General features: G+C 43.0%; 1 protein-coding gene across 1 annotated transcript; it reads left to right on the forward strand.

Annotated features, from left to right (window-relative positions):
- Window positions 1-2301: 2301 nt before the first annotated feature.
- gabra4 (gamma-aminobutyric acid type A receptor subunit alpha4) lies at window positions 2302-20253 on the forward strand. Its single transcript, XM_041943524.1, has 10 exons — window positions 2302-2390; window positions 2475-2593; window positions 3902-3969; window positions 4232-4452; window positions 5038-5120; window positions 9005-9148; window positions 9736-9888; window positions 16590-16846; window positions 18548-18550; window positions 19720-20253. The coding sequence occupies exons 1-10, from the start codon at window positions 2302-2304 to the stop codon at window positions 20251-20253; spliced, it is 1671 nt and encodes a 556-aa protein (XP_041799458.1).
- The last annotated feature ends 1966 nt before the right edge of the window (window positions 20254-22219 follow it).

Below are 22219 nucleotides of genomic sequence, written 5' to 3' on the forward strand. Positions count from 1 at the left end.
ATAATGAGGCTTATTTGACTGCTAGTCTAAAAATCACTGTCTGCAAAGTTAATGAGGTCTTGCTATAACTGCCACACAGTAACGACAGCAGTCTTTCAAGTGCGCTGAGCTCAAGATAACAAGCTCTGCTGCAACAGCTGTAGGTGTGTGTGTGTGTGTGTGTGTGTCGTCAGTTTGGGACTCTCTGAAGGCTGTCATCAGGCAGATCCTACAGGAGGTAATGTAATGGCCCTCGACTGCCATGCCCCTCAACCCCTAACAACACACACACCAGCCGTCACAGAGCCATGCCTCACCTCTTCTACCTTCCTCCTTCAAACACACACACACACACGCACACAAACACAACACACACTCATGCGCTCACACTGATAAAAAACTAGGTTATCATAGCAGTTATTTCTACTGCAGGGCATATAGCTTACAAAGCAGGAGAACCTGTTCAGGCATCTCAGGACAAACTGTATCAGAGACAAACACACACACACACACACACACACACACACACACACACACACACACACACACACATACACACACTCACACACTGTAAAGCCACAAAAGAGTACCATGAGATACATTTAATTAGAAACCTCAAACAATTCTTCAGTGCTCCAAGCTCAGTGTGTCTTCAGGCCACAAATGTTAACACAATGATACATCATGTACTGTAATTTAAACACAGGACACACTTACAGGGAAAGGTCAATGTGGCATAATAAAGCAGACGTGACTTTTCCTAAAACTGTACTTCTGACATTTCCGGGCATTACACTGCTGTTGAATGAATATCATTACAACATTTTTCTACAGTATGCCGAAAGTGCTTCCATTAAAAGAGCAAATTGTAATCAAATGTCTAAAAAAGAAAAGACACAAGGAAAAAAAAACTCACTTGGATGCAAGCCTGCCCCCACAAAGAGCACGCACATTACTCATCCACCACAGAGCCGCCTTGCTCTAGTGTATTGTGGGAGGACTGGGGTGGGTGGCTGTGCAGGGGATTGGGAGCTGCGTTATAAGACTACGCTACATGACTTCAGCTCACATGTAAAGTACCAGCGTAATGTTTCCTCACCTTCCCCTCAGACTAAGTGGTTTCTGTTTCAGCCCGGTCTCTCTCTCTCTCTCTCTCTCTCTCTCTCTCTCTCTGTGTGTGTGTGTGTGTGTGTACATATACTGTATGCACTTCAAAACTAATCAGGAAAGCCAGTGTGGTGGAACCCAGACATCTTGTTTATCCTGCGAGATTTACCCGCACTTCACCTTCACAGCCACACACCCACACCCACACACACACACACACACACACACACACACACACACACACAGTGAAGGTCTTGTGCTTGTCCCAGGTGCAGAGAAATCTGTGAAGCAGCATGTGGCTTGTCCCAGTTCCTCTACAGTACCTGTGTGCCTTTGTGTGTGTGTGTGTGTGTGTGTGTGTGTGTGTGTGTGATTGCGTATTGCGACAAGACTGACCCATTTGAATCTTAATACAGGCGCTCACCAATGCATTCCTGAAACTAGTTCAACATGTAGGCTAGGCTGCGTGCGCCACAAAGCAGAGTGATGGATACTGATGGATGCTGGGGTCAAAGGGCATGCAGGAGCACATCCACGTAAATAAAGCCAAACAGTCGAATGAGGCAAAGTGCTGCTTTATGTGTGGCTTTGAAAGGCAGGGTGAGGTCATGCTGTCAGGAAACACCAAATGTTCAGATGGGGGCCAAGGAGGTGAACAGGCCTGCACGCCGTGCGTCCTCCTTTCCCCAGTTTTGACGGAGGAGGAAGTCAGAGACTCTGTTGAAGTCATTTCAAAGCAGTGCACGTCTAATCTGTGTCCTGACCAAAGCAGGTGTGTGCGAGAGGGGAGAAGGAGAGAGCAACCAGAGACAGAGAGGAGAGGAGAGAGGGAAAGAGCAGGAGAGGGAGGGACAGAAAGAGGGTGAGACAGAGAGGCAGAGAGTGAAGGCGAGAGAGAGAGGATTGTTTCTTTCTCTGGATGCCAGCACCACCACCAGCAGCAGCATCACCAACACCAGCAGCAGCAGCAGCAGCAGCACCAGCTCCGATCTGGACGAGAGGTGACCGGGGCTCAGGGTGAAGGAGTGCGGGCGTGTGTGTGCGTGTGTGTGTGTGCGAGGTGCGCCTGGCGGAGAGACTGCAGGAGCGGCTCAACTTGCTCCCTCTCTGCGCCGCTCTGCCCTCCGTGCCGCCGCGTCCTCCTCCTTCCTCTCCCCGGGACACAGACATCTGGCGTGGTGACATGTGAAGAGGCTTGAAGTATGGCATGCAAAGATGGTTTCTGCCAAGAAGAAGGAGACGGTGACAGCGATGCGCCCCGCTTTTGTTCGGACCCTCTTCTACTTTTTCTGTTTGGCGACTTGGTGAGTCCCACAGTGTCTCTGTCCGTGGTGCTGAAAGCTCCCGCTCGCCTCAACTTACGGCACCCTCATGCCTTTTCTTTCCAGTGTAAAGAAAATCTCCGGACAGACAAAGAGGGATGAGAGGATCTATCCGGAGAATTTTACTCGCATTTTAGACCGACTTCTGGACGGCTATGACAACAGGCTGCGACCTGGATTCGGGGGTATGTAGGAAATAAATCGGAATTTTGTGCGCCGTCGAGCTTTTTCCCCACATGAAAACTATCAATAGAAACCACAAGCCAGCACTGACAGGTTTTAATCTTACAATTAAAAGAGGCAAGAGACAATTTCAATTTATTGTACTTTTTTGTGCCATCGGAGGTTAAAACACACCAACAAGCGCAAGAAGGTCGCTGTAAACTCACTGTTAAGCCCCAAATACACACTTTAAGTTAATCAGTTTACCTATAATAATTATATGTCCCCTGAAACACTCTAAATACTCCTAACAAAAAAAACGAATGATGAAATTTAAACTTTAAACTTTTTCATTAGCCTAAAACACACCATAAAATGCAATAACCTCAATGCAAACTCACTATTCGGCGCCAATTACACCCCATAAGTCAGGTTAGTTTTATTTGTAAAGCCTGTGCTCAAAAATCTGTTTTAAAGGGCTGTGCGATCTAAGATCCTCAAAACTCCCCTAAAGAAAAAAAATCCTTTAACAGGAGAAAAACTGGAGAAAGCTCGCGGAGAAGCAGCAGGGATGGGAGGCATGCTTCCTCCAGGACGCACAGATGATGCGCACAAGTCACAGTGGCAGCATCGCAGCAGCAGTGTCATGTGTTTGCTTCACCTCTTTGTGTGGGAGACTCGTACTGTGTGTAACATGCTGCTGCACGGTCAAGTGTTTCCCAGCACACGCGATGTGACATCGTGTTTCAGCCTCCATCCTGTAAGCCTGGTGCCGGAGCTGTGCAGGCTGCAGAGCGGCCTCTAAGCTCGCATGTTTAGGCGAGCGCAGTTACATAATGGCGTGTATGTCGCGGGACAAACGCTTAATGCAGAGTTCATGTGTTAAAAGTACGGATTTGGTGATTCTGCGCATCAAGTCTGGAAACCATGACTCGCTCCTCTAATGGAGACATCTCATTGGTTTGCTGCGCAAAGACAGCCTGTCAACAGAAATGTGCAGATAGCCATGCACGCTGCAGCTTTGCTTATCCCTGCACTTATAAACAGACTTTACAGTCTGCCTCCACGTTCATCCACTGAGAAATTAAAAAAAAAAAAAAAACAGGATTATGTTTTTACATCTTTTCAGCTTTTTTGATTTATCAAAGGTTCTGGATGAGATACACTATTGCATGGGTTGTTCAGAGTTTGATGGGCTGAAGGCCTATGAAGAGCATTTATTGTGTTTACTCAAGTGTGAATAAGACTGGTGTCTCTCTCTGGGAGGCTGAACTGTGACATGGAAGGATTTAACACAGGAAAGCCTAAATGCTGTTTCATTGACTCTGCAGGTCCTGTGACTGAGGTCAAGACCGATATTTATGTGACAAGTTTTGGGCCTGTCTCAGATGTTGAAATGGTATGTACCCCCATTTAAACACATGCGTTTGTTGTATTAATGGTGTTAATACTTACAGGCACCTGAAGCTCACACAGCTTTGTTCAAGATGTGGCTGAGATTTCATGCTCAGGCCAGGGGAAGATCCATTCAAGCCAACCCTTGCTGGTTTATATTTGGGTGGAAAACAAGACTTTGCTCTGGATGAATGCAGATAATCATGATGCAATATCATCCCACCTAGCAACCTGCTGACCTTACATGTTTTTTCTTTCTTTCTTAGGAGTACACAATGGACGTGTTCTTTCGACAGACGTGGGTGGATCGGAGGTTGATGTACGAGGGCCCAATAGAGATTTTGAGGCTGAACAATTTGATGGTGACTAAAGTGTGGACACCAGACACCTTCTTCAGGAATGGCAAGAAGTCAGTCGCTCACAACATGACAGCGCCCAACAAGCTTTTCCGCATCATGAAGAACGGCACCATTCTGTACACCATGAGGTACTGTAGTGTACTCCATCACCACATACATCACATTACACACCTGATGAATTACGTATATTCAAAGCTAAACCTAGGGGATGGAGTCTTCACAAAATTCATATTCTACATTTTGCTTTTTGTGCTAATTAAAAAAAAAAACTATTGGAGAAGAAAGAAGACAGACTTTGTTTGATTTAAAGCAATCAAGCAGATTTGCTGTGAAATCAAACCCAGCGGCTCACAGTGTCAACAGTGCAGAGCTGTGTGGAGGCAGTGCAGAGGCAGCCAAACTTTCAAATCTTAAATTCAATAAGAACTGCTCAATTGACTTTTTACCGCAAGTGTAAAGTGTTTACCTTCCATCACATCACTGATATACATTCATGTCAGAAGTGTCAGCGCAGTTATTTCACTAGTGCTAGGTTACCACAGTGCATGCTAACAGTTAGCACACTGATGAAATGATAACAGCTATCACAAGCTAGCTTTTCTTCATCAGGTAAGGTATGAGAGGATGGTAGCTCTGGGGTAGCTCACAGCAGACACCTGTCCCTCGTTCTTGCACATACTGTTGATGCATGTTTGTGTGTATGTCTGTCACAGGTTGACTATTAGTGCCGAGTGTCCCATGAAGCTTGTGGACTTCCCCATGGATGGACACGCGTGTCCCCTCAAGTTTGGAAGCTGTAAGTCCTGTGTGTGTGTGTGTGTGTATGTGTGCACGCACTAGCTCTCTACACAGCAGATGAAGAAGAACAACAACCAGATGTTTCCTGATTTGACAGATCAATATCAGCCAGCTGTGCACTGGCAACTAACTGGTAGCAAATAAATACATATGTTGCCCCAAAAACTATTGCTTCACCTCGCAAAAGATATGCAAAAGACACCATCTACAGTGTAAAATGATAGCTAATCATGTTGGCAATATAACATTTTATCAAGGACTAGGCACTAGGTTACCCCTTTGTGAGTGAATCATTATTGGAGTAGCTTTAAACAAATAAAGCCACTGCTGGGAAGACTGGCAAGCTCCACCAGCCTCTGCACTGTATTTTACACTTTGTGGCCCCCGCTGTCATTTCACAGGAGACCCTCTGGATCACTTTACATCACTAAACAAAAGGCATAGCAGTTTGCAAGTAAAACACAGCAGGTCGTTTCAGCAGAGATTTGATTTGATTTTAGTTTAACAGAATTTCAGTTCTCACTGGAGTCACGCCAATTCAAAGGAGCCGATACAGCGAGAGGGAATCATTAAAGGAATAGTTCAGCTTATTTGCTTTCTTGCTGAGAGTTATAGAAGAAGATTGACACCATGCTCGTATCTGTACAGTATATATGAAGCCACACCCAGCAGCTTAGCTTAGCATAAAGACTGGACACAGGGGAAACAGCTATCCTGGTTCTGTCAAAAGGTAACAAGATCAGCCCTCCCAGCACCTCTTAACTCACTGATTAACTTGTAAACCAACAAGACTCTCACTGTTCCACCTGTTTCCAGTGTTTGTGCTAAGCTAAGCTAACCAGCTGCTGACAGTGGCTTCCTATTTAATGACACAGCAGTGGTATCAATGTTCTCGTCTAAATCTCAGCGAGAAAGCAAATGTTGAACTGTTCCTTTAACCCTGCTGGACCTCACCTTGTTTTTAGCGGCCAGGATTTCAGGATCGATTTGATTTGAAGATGTATTTATATTTACAAATGCTACATGTAGTGTCTTTAAATAAAGTTAGGAGTTCAGGGAGGTAAGAAAGTCAAGCCACAAATCTTTCTGTGCCATGGCTTGGTCTAAACAGTAAAAAAAAAAAGCAAGAAAAGGCTTGATCACATGACTGTTCCCTGCTTGGCGCTGAAATGGATTCTGTGCTGAAAAGGGTGCCGAGGAGCTGAGCACTTTGTGAGAAACAAAGCGACTGAATGCTAAGACTAAATAATGAAGTATTCTTCATTGTGAACAATGAAACCCTGGCTCAGCATCAGTGTTTATATTGGGCCTACTGGTCAGCAGAAATGACTTATCTCAAATAAAGGAGTTTCTCAAATAGAGCAGCTCCGTCTTATCGGAGGAGAGCAGCAATTTGAAGATTACATCTGCAAGAGAAAGGAAGGGAAAAGACGACGAGTTTGACTTTGCTCTCGCCCGATCTGCCGTCAATTACTCAGTGTGGTGACATTGCAGAGGACAAATTCACATTTCCCAGTTATTGTCATCTGTCTCCCCCTCCTCATCCTCCTCCTTTCACCATCCTGCTCTGCTGCTGCTAGCCTCCAGTCAGGAGGAAGCGACCATGGATCTGATGTGGCCTGAGGCGAAGGAAAGGTCAGAATCCTTTCCTCTGCCTCAGGATAGCACAGACCTATGCAGCTATTTTCCATAGCTGGTGTGTGCGTGTGTGTGTGTGTGTGTGTGTGTGCTAATTTTCTCTCTCTCTCTCTCTGCCCTGCCTTCATTTTTTCTCCATCTCTCTTGCTCTCTTCCATCTCTCTCTTTTTCTGTTTCTCCATCTGGACTTGTGTGCACAGGCATTGCGTTCCACTCCATGACACACCAGAGTCATTTCATTTTGGCAGCACAGTTGGTATCCTGCCGATGTGGAGTCCCATAGGGAGTGGCAGGCACAGACAACTGGCATTTTGTTGTGGCCAATCTCGCCAGGACACATGCAGCAAAACACTGCGAGGAAGCAATATTGGGAAATTAAAGGACCTCTTGTTATTTAAAGGATTCCTAAATCAGACATAAGGGAGAATTTATTCGAACTGTATAGCTTTTCTAGGAGACCCATGTCAGCATGATGCATCAGTGAGAGAAATATGACAGACGGGACCTTTATGAAACTTTGGATCCCACCACATTGCGTTGGCCCTCAATGGATCCGGAGATCTGAAAGAGTGGATGAGATGTTGTCATGTATTTTTCTGAGCAAATATCCGATATAAGCTAATCACCTCAATGACATATGATGAAAGGTCCTCCTCATTTTTCCTGCAGAAGTGTAGATTAATTACTCTGGAGTTTCCCTACCTTTGAATGGAAGCGAGGGGTCTAGCTGCCTCTCAGGGCTGGTAGTCCTAAAAAATTAATTAGTCAGTGGAGAGTTTTTAATATCCTGTGATGCTGCATCAGAGGCTTTTTCTCCTTTGCTGTGAACACAATTCTCAGAGAAACAACGAAGAGCAATGACTTAAAAACATTCAAATTTGGCCAAAGAATCAATTGACTAAGATTTAAGTGAAAATGTAAATAACTTAGACGTTACATTGATAATAGAAAGAATGACAAATATTTTTTCACTCCCTGGTTTATTGCTCTTGAATTTCAGGTGTTAGGTGCAAATAGCCTGAATAAACAGTCGTATCATATAAAAACTCTGACAAAAAACAAAGCAGTAAAAAGTCTTGGTCGTAACACTATCAGCACTACTTATGCACGATGTAATTCTAGAGCAGGGCGGGGAACCTTTTGATGATGCTACTCGCAGCTGTTTCCCAGGTTTGGGTCAGTCGGTCTGAAGCAGAACTGATTGTTTGCTAAAGTCAGTTTATGAAAAGAGCTGCTCACAGTTGCAGAGACAGAAACTTCACTGCATGTATCAGAATGGGAAAATCCTCTGGACATATACACAGTCGAGCAGAGGGAGGCTGTTGTACCTTTGAGCTCGTCGTTGCTTTGCAGCTCAGTGAGTTCATGCCGCTGGTTGTCAGGAACATCAACTGGTTCCACATTAACCAGCAAATATGATCAGTTCTTTTTGTTTCCTCTTCATGCCCTCAAACCTCTCACCAAATGAGTTTTCACACTCAGCAGCATATTCAGACATCACAGCAGCTTTTGTTCTTGCATAGCAGGAAATGCAGTGTTTCCTCTTTCCATAGCTTTAATTTGGCTGAAACTTGATTTCTCATTTCAAACTTCACTTGGTAATGTCCACCATGAAGGCCAAAGCACACAGACGCTTGCTGTCACTGAGTTTCCACGTCAGCTTTTCTCTTCACCTTTATGAATTATTCCAGACTAACTGACACTTTGTCTGCTGTTAGCAGCTCCGCAGCAGCAACGAGGCTCTCCTTCACAAAGTCTCCTTCTGGAGGTTTTAGCTTCTTAGCTATTAGCTCGCTCAGCACAAAACTGGCCTGCAGAACACTGTCTCTGTCTGAATGTGGTCTTGTGAAAGCTGCTTGTCGGACATCCAAACCCCGAAGACCGTTAACTTGATCCAAGCGCTTTTGTCCTCATAGCTCATCCAGGTTAGCACGTTTCGAGATATAATGATGCACGAGATCTACCTTTTTCATCACACTAACTTTACTTGTGGATATTAGCTTTCCTTTTACATAAAAAAAAAGTTTGTTTCACTTCACAGCTAAAATAGCTATGTTAAATCATATGAATATATACAAGCATGTACAGTATATGGACAAAGATAGTTTACAGTATACCCCATGCAAACATAGTACATACATACACAGAATTGCTCCTATACAGCACATCTTTTCTATAGTACAGTACTGTTCATAATGCACAGTAAGTGACTCACACTGAGGTGGCTTTGCTGTCTGCCCACAGATGCCTACCCTAAAACAGAGATGATCTATACATGGACCAAAGGGCCCCAGCATTCAGTCGAGGTCCCTCCTGAGTCCTCCAGCCTTGTTCAGTATGATCTCATTGGCCAGACGGTCTCCAGTGAGACGATTAAATCCATCACAGGTGAGACTCACTCGTCCTTTCAGCTTTTTGATCTATCACCTGAATTTTACTGAGTGCTTCTAAGAAAAATGTTTGCAGGGATTGATGTGACGGACTTGGTTGTTTATTAATTCCTTTTACAAAAGAGTGCAAAATCTGTTCTTTATTTAATGAAAGCAAAGATGTTCAGCTGTCTGAGTGCATTGTGCTATGTCAAAGCTGGAAGATTTGCCAGCTCTACAGTGTGTTTTCCACATGAATGACAGGACAAAAATGCAGCATGGGTGGTAGATACTGGAGGGATTTGGAGCTTTGACTCCAGTCTCTTGAACTCAAACACTGTAAACATCATGAGTTGGGGCATTTCACAGCGCTCACATAAATACTGAAGGATCCTATAAAGATTTTAGCGGCACAAAGTGACAACAGGTGGGACATGTCCATTTGGGTGAGAATGGATGGAGCAACTAAAATATAGAGGAGTGCGAAAAAGTAATCAAATTGAATCAAATGTGACATCTGTCTAAAGCTGCATTACGGAAAATCTGTCAGCCTGCAACTTTAAATTCTTTGTTAATCAAACTAATTTGTTTCTGTTGATCCTCCAGGTGAATATGTGGTGATGACGGTCTACTTCCACTTGAAACGTAAAATGGGCTACTTCATGATTCAGACGTATATCCCCTGCATAATGACAGTAATCCTCTCCCAAGTGTCCTTCTGGATAAATAAAGAATCAGTCCCGGCACGCACAGTCTTCGGTATGTAGACCTAACACATCGCTCATCCTGCACAGACTCTCTGCTCTCTGTTTATTTACTTGATGCCTGCATGCCAGCAGAGCAATCAGAGCTGGAGTGTCTCTCCACTCTGCACAACAAGGTGATGCCACAGTGTGAGGTGAGTATGAGAAATACAGAGAGTTGCTGTTTTTTTATCTGAAGATTGCCACATGCAATGCAAATTCACTGCTATTAGTTCCAAACTGGCTTGAAATGCAAGATTGAGCAGCTGACAGCATGAGGAAAAATCATTTCGATGTGTCTTCTAAGTAAAGATGCCTTAAGCATACACCAGAAATTTGGGTACACAAAAATTGTTTTGGCTCATCAGATAATGGATGATACAAAATCTTCTCAAGATGTGTTATAAATAACTCTCTAATGGGTTGAAACTGCAATAAAACCTTGCTGGGGAAAGACGCCCTGCGAGGGTATTAAAAGCAGTCGTTATCAGCAAGATGCCACATGCTGGCTATGCTTTGATTTTTGCTGTCTACAGATTTTTTATTTGACATAAAGAACATCATCTAATGAAGAGCATTTTGTAGACCTGATTTCTCATTTACACAGAGTAAAACAAGATCTTTTGAAAAGTCTGTATGCTGCTTTAATCAGGTTTAGCTTTAAATGAAACAAAAATAACATAGAATATTCGACATTATCATTATTTCTAGATTAAAAAGAGGTATATGACAAAAATACATTTCTCAGGGAGTGGTGTAAGGGATTACAATTTCAAATTCAGTATTATTTTTAATATCATAATACAGTAAGGATTCCTGGTGATGATCTGTTACTTTGAAATTTGGGGTTTGGTTTGTTGGCTGTTTGTTTGGAGTTTGGTGGAGTTTGGTGGAGTTTGGTGGAGGGCTGATATCAGCTCGGTTTTCTCTGTTTGTTCAGTGAACACACTGGTCCTGGATGTGTTAGCTTGGCTGAGGGGCTCAAGGTGTTGGGAGGCATTTAGCCAAAACAGAAATGCAGTGTCATTTTAAAGTTGTCTTAATCGCATGTTGTGACGTCTTAGCTGGCTTGCTAACGTTATCCATAGTCACCTGGCTGGTATCGGTTGGAGGGTGTGTGAATGATGTAGCTGAGCTTGGCTGCCTGCTTGTTAAAACTCGTCTTCTTCTGCAAAGGGGTTGGTGTTACTTAAAGGAAGCTTTGATGAAGCTGTGCTGAATAATGAAAGTAAAGCAATGAGTAACATAATGCATTACTTTTAGTACTAAGTAAATAGTAAAGTACTTATTCACTTTTTCAATGAGTAAGGAGCTATGATTTATTACAATTTTCCAGTTGGTGCATGAGTGGAATTCCCTACTGGAATGGTACCTTGAAGGCCTCAGTGCACATCTTGCGATACTTCGAAGTATGTGATGTTAGAGGACAGTCAGGAAGGAGTGGGTGTTTTTCTGTGTTATCAGCGTGTGCAGATCAGTTGAATAAACGCTGCTGAGTGGTCTGAATTTCCCTTTTTCCCGGAGGTATGGTATTTGTGTCTTTTTTTTCATTTTGTTTTTGCTATTAAAATATTAAATTAACAATTTTTTATAATAGTCAAAAAATTGAGTCAGCTATATATTCTGTTCCAAACTAATGAATTATTTCAGATTTTTGTATGTCGTTTGTGAAAAAAAAGTCTCATATTGCCTCAAAATCTTTTGCGTAGAGTCCCAAAACAAAAGCAAGTAAGACGGACATTATCAAGAGAAAGCGTGCACGTAGGCAACAGGTAGACATGCGCTGTGCTTGCATTTGTTGGGCACAGGCTAAGTTACAGGTGGGTGCAGATGCCCCGCTCTTACCTTTGGGTACTTACTTACTTGTAAATGTTTTGCTTGAAACCAGGGATTTCCAGTTCATAGCTAATCATATAATAACTTCATTCTTTGGTTATTCTTTATTCTAGAGTTGTTGCAGTGTTAGTTAATACTACTGTTACAGTTAAATCAGTTACAATTGTTAGATTACTTATGAGCAGTGATGTTATTACATTATCTGATATTCTATCACATTTCCAAAGCTTGTTGCATTATTCATCATTTCTTCATTATCACTGGCTGTCAGTTTTTGGCCTGTGACCCAGTTGCGCTCTGTCTGGCTCCCCTGGTGAAGCGTTTGGGTGTCTGTCCTAGAATAGACTGATTAGTGTGTGTCCACAGAGAGGCAGGACGACAGACAGAACCGCTGAAACCACAGACCACATTATTAAGGGAGGTCTCACTCTGGTAGTTTGTCAACCATGATCCTCCACTTATGTTATTGGAGAGTCATTCAATGATAATGGCACTGACACTTGTCCTCTATTTTGTAAGTAGTTCTGATGGATTAGGTTTTGGAGCCTCATTTTCAAGAGGTAATTTTTACTTATCACCATGACTAATGAGAGAGACAGAAAAACATGAGTGTCTGCGGTGATTAATGATTCTTGGAACAGCTGTGTGACATATCGACTGCTCATGATGCCAGAAGTATGTGGAGTTTCAGAGTGAAAGCGTTCTGTTAGTGAAATATAAGTAGCATATACTGAATGCTGTTGCTTTTGTGGTGTCAATTTAGTTTCTGTTATGTGATGCACTAAAAGGGACCCTTTATAAGGATATGTGATGATTAGAAGTAATTATAAGGCTTCACTAATGGTTCATACTGTGTCATTAACTAATGCTTTATAACTCAGTCATAAGCAATTAATAAGGGCAACTTTGTCACAAAAGTCACAAAAGTTTGCTGGACTGTCTGACCTGTAGAGGACCTGGACTAAAATTAAAAACTTGAAAGCAGTTATTTATGGCTTACTAACATCAATAACTACATTATCACCATGAGGAAAGGATGAAAACATTCAAAGGGATTTTTCACAACACAACAACCCAAAAGTTGCTCTTATTAATTATAACTCATTTGTAAAGCATTAACAAAGCATTAGTTACAATTCATAAATGGTGCATTTTTTTTCTTCTTTTCCCCAATGTACATATCAGGAATGAAAAAATCAGTTCATGTATTGTTACCAACACGCAGCCTGACTGAGACAGTTTGGTAGGAGAATCGGATAATTCATACTAGTGCCGGCTAACGTAGCCTCGAGCAGCTGGCATCCAGTAGAGATGAGGAGCTGGCTGCAGAGGTCTGCTAAACTCATTTCTTTTTAACACACAGATTTTTTTTACATTTTCAGACCTGAAGTCATCACAAAAGGCAAACACATACAGCAGTACTCCTCAAGACCTTGATGTTGTGTTAAGCACGTCTGCTTAATTATAATAACAGGCTAGTTGTTGACTGGTAGCAGCCTTCAGTCAAACTGTGACGGCTTACTGTATCGCTGATGGTGACCAAACCACCAGCCTCCCTCATGGTTTTGGTGCTGGTGGCACACACACTCAGCGTGCATTTGAGAGTGTTTTTCTGCTGTCGACTGTACATTTTGTGTTTGGAGTTCTTCCTGAGCAGAAAAACACAGCGTGGCCCTCAGTAGAAATGTCTCTTGGTGTTGTGCAGTGTAATAAAGCACTGGGGGATCAATGCTGCTCCTGCAGTGACCAATGTATCTGACAGTCCAGCTGCACTGCCCCCGCCTCCCTGCTTCAAACTCTCCATCATGACAGACGCGTCACAGCAGCACTGCTCTTGTTGGATCAGTTGAACTTCTGAGGCGGAGGATTTCTGCCGTTATCCGCTGTGTTTTAATGTGTGTGTGTGGTGGAGGTGGGTGGGGCTTGGGCGGGAAGGGAGGAGGGTGGTCTGTGCTTGGATTTCTCCTCTTCTTCCCTGCAGCCACGCTCTATTTTGACGTCCAGCCTCAGTGACTCAGCCATGGTGTCCATGGTGTCAGGGAGACAAACAGTGTAACGACCATTAGAGTTAGAGCTTCTTGACTTCAGACAGGGGGGGTCGGAGCAAAAAGCACATTTCTAACAAACCATCATGTGATGGTTCCTGTATGTGCAGGCGTGGTCATTTATAGTAGAGGAGGTCACAAATGTTGTGGTTCATGGCACTCTATAGGAACAGTTTAACATTTTAAACTGTTATTCACTTTCCTTGTGAAAGTTCGATACCTCTCTCTTGTCTGGGTGTTAAGCACATAAATGGAGCTGGGAGGTGATTAGTTTAACTCAGCATAAAGACTGGAAGCAACTTGAGGAAACAGCTACCCAGGCTCTCTTCTGAAGCACACTGATGAAAACAGTATGCAGTTCAATACAAACAGTGTAATAAAATGTTGTTTTGGGGAGAGTTCTGCAAACTAAAGCCAAGTGCATAGACTTTGTGAAAATGAGATTCATATAATCGTCTCGTCTCTTTGAAAGAAATAGCATATTTATATTTCTCATAGTTTAGCTATTTATTTCAGAGACTTTGGAGAAATCTGATTTGTGTGCATCCTTTAAAGTGGAGCTGACATTCAGCATTTTTCTAATTTGTGGCGTAGCTTACGTATCAAAATATCAATCCTGTCATTGTCTGCAGGTGAAAATGAAGCCGTCGGTGTGAAGATGTAGTCAAACTCATCTGTAGTGCTTCAGTAAAACAAAGGTGCCTCGGTTAAAGTGAAATTATTGCCTATGAAATCTCCACAAAAAATGCAAATACTCAAATGCAAATACAGCACACACACTGTGCAGCACTGCACTGTTCACACAAACAGGCCACACCATTAGTTCCACAGTAAGCGGCATTTCTCAAAATGCTTTTATTTAGATAGTTGAGAACAAGAAGAAAAATCTGGAAGCCTTTACACATGCAGAGTTGCAGTATATCTGTCTCAGCTCTCGCTTATGTTGAGAACAGTTTTATATGAGAGGTTAATATCCGCCGTCTGTGCCCTCAAGCCGCAGTTTCACCTATCAATGTCACCCAGCTGGTTTTGATTGACAGGTAATTATATGGCGGTCACGTCCGGGCATGGAGGATGAATTTATGTTGGGCAAGGACTCTGCAGCACAGATTGTTCCAGGTCTCCATCGTAAAGGGGATTTTCTCCAAATCACATTATTGCTATTGGTTAATAATACCAAGGACGAGTGGTGAGCTACAGGCTTATACTGTAACCTTCTGTTACCACAGGAGCCACACGTGGCCTTGCGTGCTGGCCAGATTCAGCGAGGTCTCAGTTCAACGTGTCCTTTAGCTCTGTGTTGTGTGAACTCCCTTTATGTATATTGTTCCCACATTTGGAGAGACCACAGCTGCTGCTGTGGGGTGGGAGATACACTTCAGGCAGCGGTAAGCTCGTGGTGGTGTCATATCTTCTGATACACATCAGACTTGTAGCTGTACAAACATTATTCAGAAGTAGAGCTTATCTGCAGGCAGAAATAATCCTGCTGGTTGAGCTAAACCTTAACTGGTGGAGCAGTTTTTTTTTTCTCCTTTAAGTACATTTGACTGAATCTCAGTGAATAAGGCAAGAAAAAAGAGAGGAGGCAGCTATGATAATGTCATGAAGCCTAACTCACTGAAGGAAAGGCTCCTGCTGGATTTTGTACAAGTGAGCTAGTTAGTTAGCCCTGGCTAACCTGTAATATAAAGAACAATATATGGAAGCTTTTATTTTTCAGCCCATATTTTATATTAGCAATGGATAAAATCACTAATGTGAAAGGGGTTGCTTGTAGTGATGAACCCGCAGAGAACGGGTACACAACTAGCATTTTGCAACTAAAGAGCCAGATATTTCCATCAGGAGCTGGTGGAGACCAAAACAGAGCGAAAAGGAGAGCGAACACTGAACTCACATTCACCCGGCAGCTAGAAACTGCCAGCGAATGTTGCTCTGTGAGTGCTGGATGAGCGACTAGGCCACTGTTTAATAACATGTTAACCAGAGCTTTATACAGTCATAATATGTCATAATCTACATGCTGCCCCCAAGTGGCCAGAACATGAATATATGCAGATTTAAATAATGTAGTTCTTTTCGTACGTGTCTCCCATTTCAGAGATCCAAATGTATTTGGTTCATTATCCCCCTGCATTCAGTTAATGAAATATGCTGATGAGGAGCAGCATCATGCACATGGGTTATTGAACACTGCAAATGATCTTTATCACCATTTATTTGGCAATGACATGAAGTATATTTCATGAAGGGCGTGTCATCCTCATCAGCAGTGGGGTGGTGTTTGATACAATACATGTATCCTCCGAGGTAGCCGACACATGTAGCTGCTCAAACTCCACACAGAGAGCAGTCGTTATGGAGCAATGGGGGACAGTGGTTTGGTTTCATGGGAGAACTGGTACAACTGAAACATCGCCACAATTCTTACAATACTGTTTTCTCAAACTAAGGGGCAGCTGTGGAAAAATGCTTTAATGTTATGTGTCACGAGAACAAGCAATAATTTGTAAGTACATAGTTAATGTAGAGCTGAGATAAAGAGACTTCAGCTACGTCACCAACATATTTTGACATAATTCTCATACATTTGGAAATGTATCCAGACACATATAGTGGTTGCTCTTGCAGATTTGAGTGGACACTTGTGGTTGGCAGTGTGCCCTTCTTGTTGTACATAGTTTTTATTACAAATTAAACATGTTACTTTGCTTTAACTTCAGTAGAACTGCAGTGACCTCCATCACAGACGTGAAAAAGCTTGTCTCAACTCTCACTCTCTCAGGTTCAGGCTCATATGTTTGACATTGTTCTGTTTTTGATACCATTAAAGGCATCACCACTGTCCTGACCATGACGACACTCAGCATCAGCGCTCGCCACTCCCTCCCCAAGGTCTCATACGCCACTGCGATGGACTGGTTCATCGCTGTCTGCTTCGCCTTCGTCTTCTCTGCCCTCATCGAGTTTGCCGCCGTGAACTACTTCACCAACGCGCAGATCGAGCGGGCCAAAAAGAAGCCGGCTAAATGTCCCCCGGTGCCCCAAACCACGCCTGTCAAGGTCAAGGACACAGAGGAAGTGCTGCAGGTGATTTTTGTTTCCCTCAAAGTGGCTGTGGCAAATAGTCTGATAGCCCTTAACTTCAAGGAGCACTTACACAGCATGTCCCTTATTATGTGCTTACTGTATCTGGCCTTTGGCCTGGACATTTGAATGGCCAGGAGTGGGCCTGCCTGAGGATTGCCAGCTGTGCTCCTGCTCAGAAGAGCTGCAACAATCGGAAATGAGGGAAAAACAGCAGAAATCTGATCCTCTGTGCCTGCTTTGTCAGATATGAAGAGATTCTGAAAGTCTTACCACAAATCTGAACGTACATTACTCAAAACCCAGACTTTTCTTCTATAACTGAAGATGTAGCTCAGGCGCTTCCACAAACAACAAACAGGGCTCTAGACTTTGATTAATTGGTAGTTACACACACAACAACTACAATATCATCATCATCTGATCACACAGATAATTGTTCTGTCAATCAAAGCTTGATATTGGAATAACTGCTATTCAAGTGTGCTAAAGAAGGTGGACAATGAAATTATACACTTAAAATATTCCATACCTGATAGCCCCAGATCAGCCTGGACAAATGTAGCTTTTGGTCAGCCACAGATTTAGCTGCAAATCTGTTGACTCTGGTTTAGAGAAGATGGAAAAACTGTAGATGTTTATGGCAAATCACAAGGTGTTTCTCAATGGTGATGGGGAAGCTTTATTTTGAAAAGCTACACGAATAAATCGGCATAATCTCCTATTTCTGTATCACCAGTTGAAACAAATTACATTGACACCATGGTAGCTGACATATGGAATGGATCAGAATTCATGAATATGCCATGACGCTATTTTAGACCTCTTTGTCAGATATGAAGAATGTGCCACAAATCACGCTTCATGTAACTGTAGCATAGCATTTATGGTGCTGTATGGCTTTGAAAAGAAGGGAGAAGTGCATATGTCTTCGACTTTATGTTCTTCAAAAGAGATAAAATTTAATATATAGGTCTACTGTTAACTTATCATTGAAGCTGACATAACCCAGCAATGCATATGTCAGTTTTACACCAACTACTTTAAGTTGGCCCCTCCAGTCCAAATCCCAGTGTGGCGTAATCATGCTTGAATGCAGTATAGTGACAACGGCACTTCAGTGGATTAGTAGGTTGCCATGGCAACGCAGCCCTGGTACATCTGTATAGGTTTCAGAGGGGCTCTGGCACTGGGGGAAAAATTAATACTCTTTTCCTCGAGAGCAGGCCTCGCTGGCGCTACCAAAGGGCTTGGCAAGAGGGTCAGGGTGTGCTGATGGCTCCAGCGTCTGAGCCTTTCACCTCTTCCAGGATGAAAAGCGAACCCCACTTTCCACACACACTTCCTCTGCTGCACATGGGATACAATACGCTGGATCCTTTGAGTTTTTTTTTTTTTTTTGTTGGGGGGGGTGGATTATTCCTGCAAATGCCTTAGTACCAGCATCACACTCTCCCTGCTTGAAAACATCAACTCTCAAAGGATAAGCTCCTTTGACGCTACACTGCATTACCGCCCCGATGAAGTGCTACCTACTTTCTGTCTTAAGCTTGTGTGAAATGAGTGAAATCCTTGGTAAGTGACATCTGTATTGCACACACTATATCGTCTGCTTCCAGATGAAGGCCATCTGTGTCAGGGGGCTGTAATCAGATCAGTATGACAAGGTTTATGATGCCCGGCCCGCTTCTCAGAAAAGACAAGCAAGTGAGGTTTACCTTCCTGCAAACCCCGTCAGTGTGGAGCAGACGGGAGGAAGGTGAACATCACTCACACTACAAATCCTCGTGTTGTTTTCTCTCAGATGTGGGTCCACATTTTAACAAAACAGCTTTGCTTCTTTCATGACTCACACACTGACTCACAGGACTTCAGCTCGGCATGCATAACATTATCACGTAGTAAAAAGGTATATTTATCAGGGTTTGATCAGTTTGTGAAATATTTTGGGCAGATATTTTTGATTTTTGTTGATTTTTGCTGTAAAAAAAGCCTCTGAAACAACATTCTGATACTGATAACAATATTTGACATTTTAAAATCTGATAACTAGAAATTCATTGATAAATTCAAATGTTATACACATATTTAAACATCAGTTAATGATAAGTATTCTTCAGATTTGGTTAGTAAAGAATTGTGAATGATGAAGGCCTATTGAACAGGACATTTAAAAGTTGAAAATGGACTTGCCAGAGCTCCTTGTTGGACAAACTATGAAGCATTGACACTGTTTCTAAATGGGCTCAAGCATACTGATGGTGTACAGTATCTGTTATGTAGCTGACTGTTTGCTGAGTCTGACCCTGAAGTTTAACAACTCAAAATCCAGAGTAAGTTTTGAAACAGTGGGTCCCGGATGGATCCAACATGCTAACATTTATAGGTCACGTTATAGCAAACAGTTATTTCACGCAGTTGCTTTGTGTGTTTGGTTGTTCAAAGACTAAAAAAAGACACCACTTGAGCATGTTGTTAAATCCAAAGTCTGCCACGCCTAATAACAGCTGCTGATTGGATCATCATTGTTCGGGGGAGGGGTTTAGTGAGCAGTCAGTTTCCTGTTTATTAGCAAACATGCCAATACATGCTAACACTGGCTGATAACACTGACAGGTCAGTTTCTGGGCTGAGTTCTGCCATAGACTCAAACTCACAACATGTAACACTTCAAATTAAAATGTCTAAAAGCGACGAGACCTGCATTATATATTTTGTTGAGTTGTGTACTCACATGGCCCCAAGTGTTCCCATCAATGTTCAAACCCAGAGAAATCTGTAAGTTTATTCCATGTATCGTTTTGTTTCACTGCCTCCAATATCAGTGCAGCTCTATTACAAAGATATATCATCGTTTTATTCCTCTGTCTCATCAGAATCCTGACACCAACGGGAACCTGAGAAAGCGGATGAATTACATTTCCCACCAAGACACCCGGAGTCACCAGAGAGCCCAGTCCACCACCAACATTTCAGGAGTGGGAAGGGCGAGACCGTTGCGACCTTTAGCCGGCGGAGCCAACGGCAGCTCCTCCACCCTCTCCCGCTCCAGCCCCAAATCTGAGAGCCTGCTCAGCGTGGCCTCCTCCTCTGCCCAGCTGGTGAAGAGCACGCCTCAGGCTGCAGCTTCCACTCCAGACGTGATGGCGGGGACGCCGTGCAAGCAGAACACCAGCTCCTCGTCTCTGCAGCATCTGCTGGGGCCCAAGCTGGAGCGCATCCAGATGATGGGGAACAAACTGGAGCTGAAGCAGACGCCATGCTCTCAGCCCACCACTGCCGGCATGGGCGGGACCAGCAAAATTGACAAGTATGCACGGATCCTGTTTCCGGTGTCCTTTGGGGCTTTTAACATGGTCTACTGGGTGGTTTACTTATCGAAGGACACAATGGTGGCTAAAGGGGGCTAGACTTTGCTCCGGCAACACATGCATTTCTTTTAACAGATGGGAAGCCAATACGGATTATGGGAGTTTGCAAACAATAAGAGGAAACTATTGTTCTTGCCAAACAGATAAACAAAAAGTGCTCGCCTAGCACTTCCATATCCTGGAGAACACACTCAGAATACATTTATTTTTTCTTCCTAAGGTCCTCGAGCAGCAAGCATGGGAACAAATCAACCAAATTAGAAATCTCTGACTCAACAGAAGAAAGAACACCTGCACACTGGAATATGCTACTGTCCTCTTTATATTGTGCTACGTCTGACTGTAAAGGTTTCACTGGCTTCAACTGCCTCATGATCTCTTTTGGCCTGCAGTCAAGATCAAGCATGGGATTTTTTCATTTTCCTATTTTTGTACCCTGCACCTGGCAAGATGTTCGGATGTGTGTCCCACCGTCCTGAAATGAACTGCACCGACGCTGTGTAAATATATACATTTATTAGGATAAATGGATTTATATTTAATGATTACAGTGTACTTTGGTTTGAATATTAAGACTTGTTGCTTTGGTGCCAGCAGGCTAGATAATGCAAAGTTAAATTATTTCAGAGAACAAAGGGACTCTGGTAGCTGTTTTCAGGGACTTTCGCTTTAGCCTGAAAAACTATTGTTCCTGAATCCTGGCCAAACAACGCTCAAACTAAAATGAAATACAGGTTTTGGTCAGAATGAACGTCCTCAAACCAGGCTGAGTGGAGCTTTGGCCGGGAACTGATCAGCCCTGAAATCCTCTCTTGTACAGTACCAACTTGCAAAGCATCTTCCTTATACAAGATGGATTAACTAATCTGGAAACACTGAAGATGAAATTTAGGGATCAGTCAGGCAGAAAGTAATAAAGACAAGTTATTAATTCATGTAACAGTAGGATTTAAGCTTCTTTCCTGCCATAATGGGTTGCCAAGTAGTAGACAAAGATTCTGCAAGTGATTAAAATGCAGTCGTTGCATGAACAAATAGGGGGGACAGAAAGTAAAGCCATTCATTAATGAATCACTGCAACTATAAAATAGTGAGATGGTTGTAAGTTTAGGGATATTTTGCCATGTGTAATAAAGAAATGTGGCTGAATTGTTCTACAGGGGAGAGACTCTGGATGTGACTGCTGTCATTCACCTTCTTAAATTCTATCTAACAGATGTGACTGAGAATGAACCTGCTTTAGTTTCTACACCCTCTCAGTTTTAACACATTTCACTGCATTTCATGGGGTGAAACCTGGGAAATTTCTTGCGTTACACTGGGCACATTTGAGGGTTGAACAGACAAAGGCGTTTTATTTTTCGTACAGCACCAGAGTATAATGATGTGCGGCTGTCAGTCAGCCGCTCATAATTGTGTCAGCTAATGAGATTTATTACTGTAGTTGCACTATATTACCAGCAAGAAAATATCCTAATAAGAGTCTGCAGCACAGACACAGTGCTGCACTGCTCTTTCTGTGAAGAATGTGTTGAAGAAATAGACTTGCATTTTGGGAAATATGTGGTTAGTTCTTGTGTCTGCGCTAAATATAAGGCTGCAGTCAGAAGTCGGTTAGCTTAGCATAAAAACTGAAAACAGCCTGGCTCTGTTCGAAGCTAACAAAAGTCACCTACCAGCGCCTCTAAATCTCACTAATTAACTTTACTGATTAGACTCCAGGAAGTCGGCTAGCAGGCTAGCTGCTTCCCCATGCTTCCAGTCTTTATGCTAAGCTAAGCTAACTGGCTGCTGGCTTTAGCGTACAAACATGGCAGTGGTATCAGTCTTCTCATCTTACACTTGGGAAAAAGCGAATAGGCATTTACCAACACGTTGTGCAGTCAGACACATTTCTGCTGTGAATCAAATGCTTTTTCCACCCTCTGCATTCAGTTCTGTCCTCCTAAAAAAGTAAAAATAGCGCGGTGTGGCGGGACCTCTGCTGACCCTCAGAGGTAATGAA

Source organism: Chelmon rostratus, chromosome 9 (genome assembly GCF_017976325.1).
Source record: "Chelmon rostratus isolate fCheRos1 chromosome 9, fCheRos1.pri, whole genome shotgun sequence".
NCBI classification, from domain to species: Eukaryota; Metazoa; Chordata; class Actinopteri; order Chaetodontiformes; family Chaetodontidae; genus Chelmon; species Chelmon rostratus.

Coding starts and splice junctions, on each gene's coding strand:
- gabra4 (XM_041943524.1), top strand. CDS start 2,302: ATGGTTTCTGCCAAGAAGAAGGAGACGGTGACAGCGATGCGCCCCGCT. Junction 4,453..5,037: donor ACCATTCTGTACACCATGAG/GTACTGTAGTGT, acceptor TGTCTGTCACAG/GTTGACTATTAGTGCCGAGT. Junction 5,121..9,004: donor TCCCCTCAAGTTTGGAAGCT/GTAAGTCCTGTG, acceptor GTCTGCCCACAG/ATGCCTACCCTAAAACAGAG.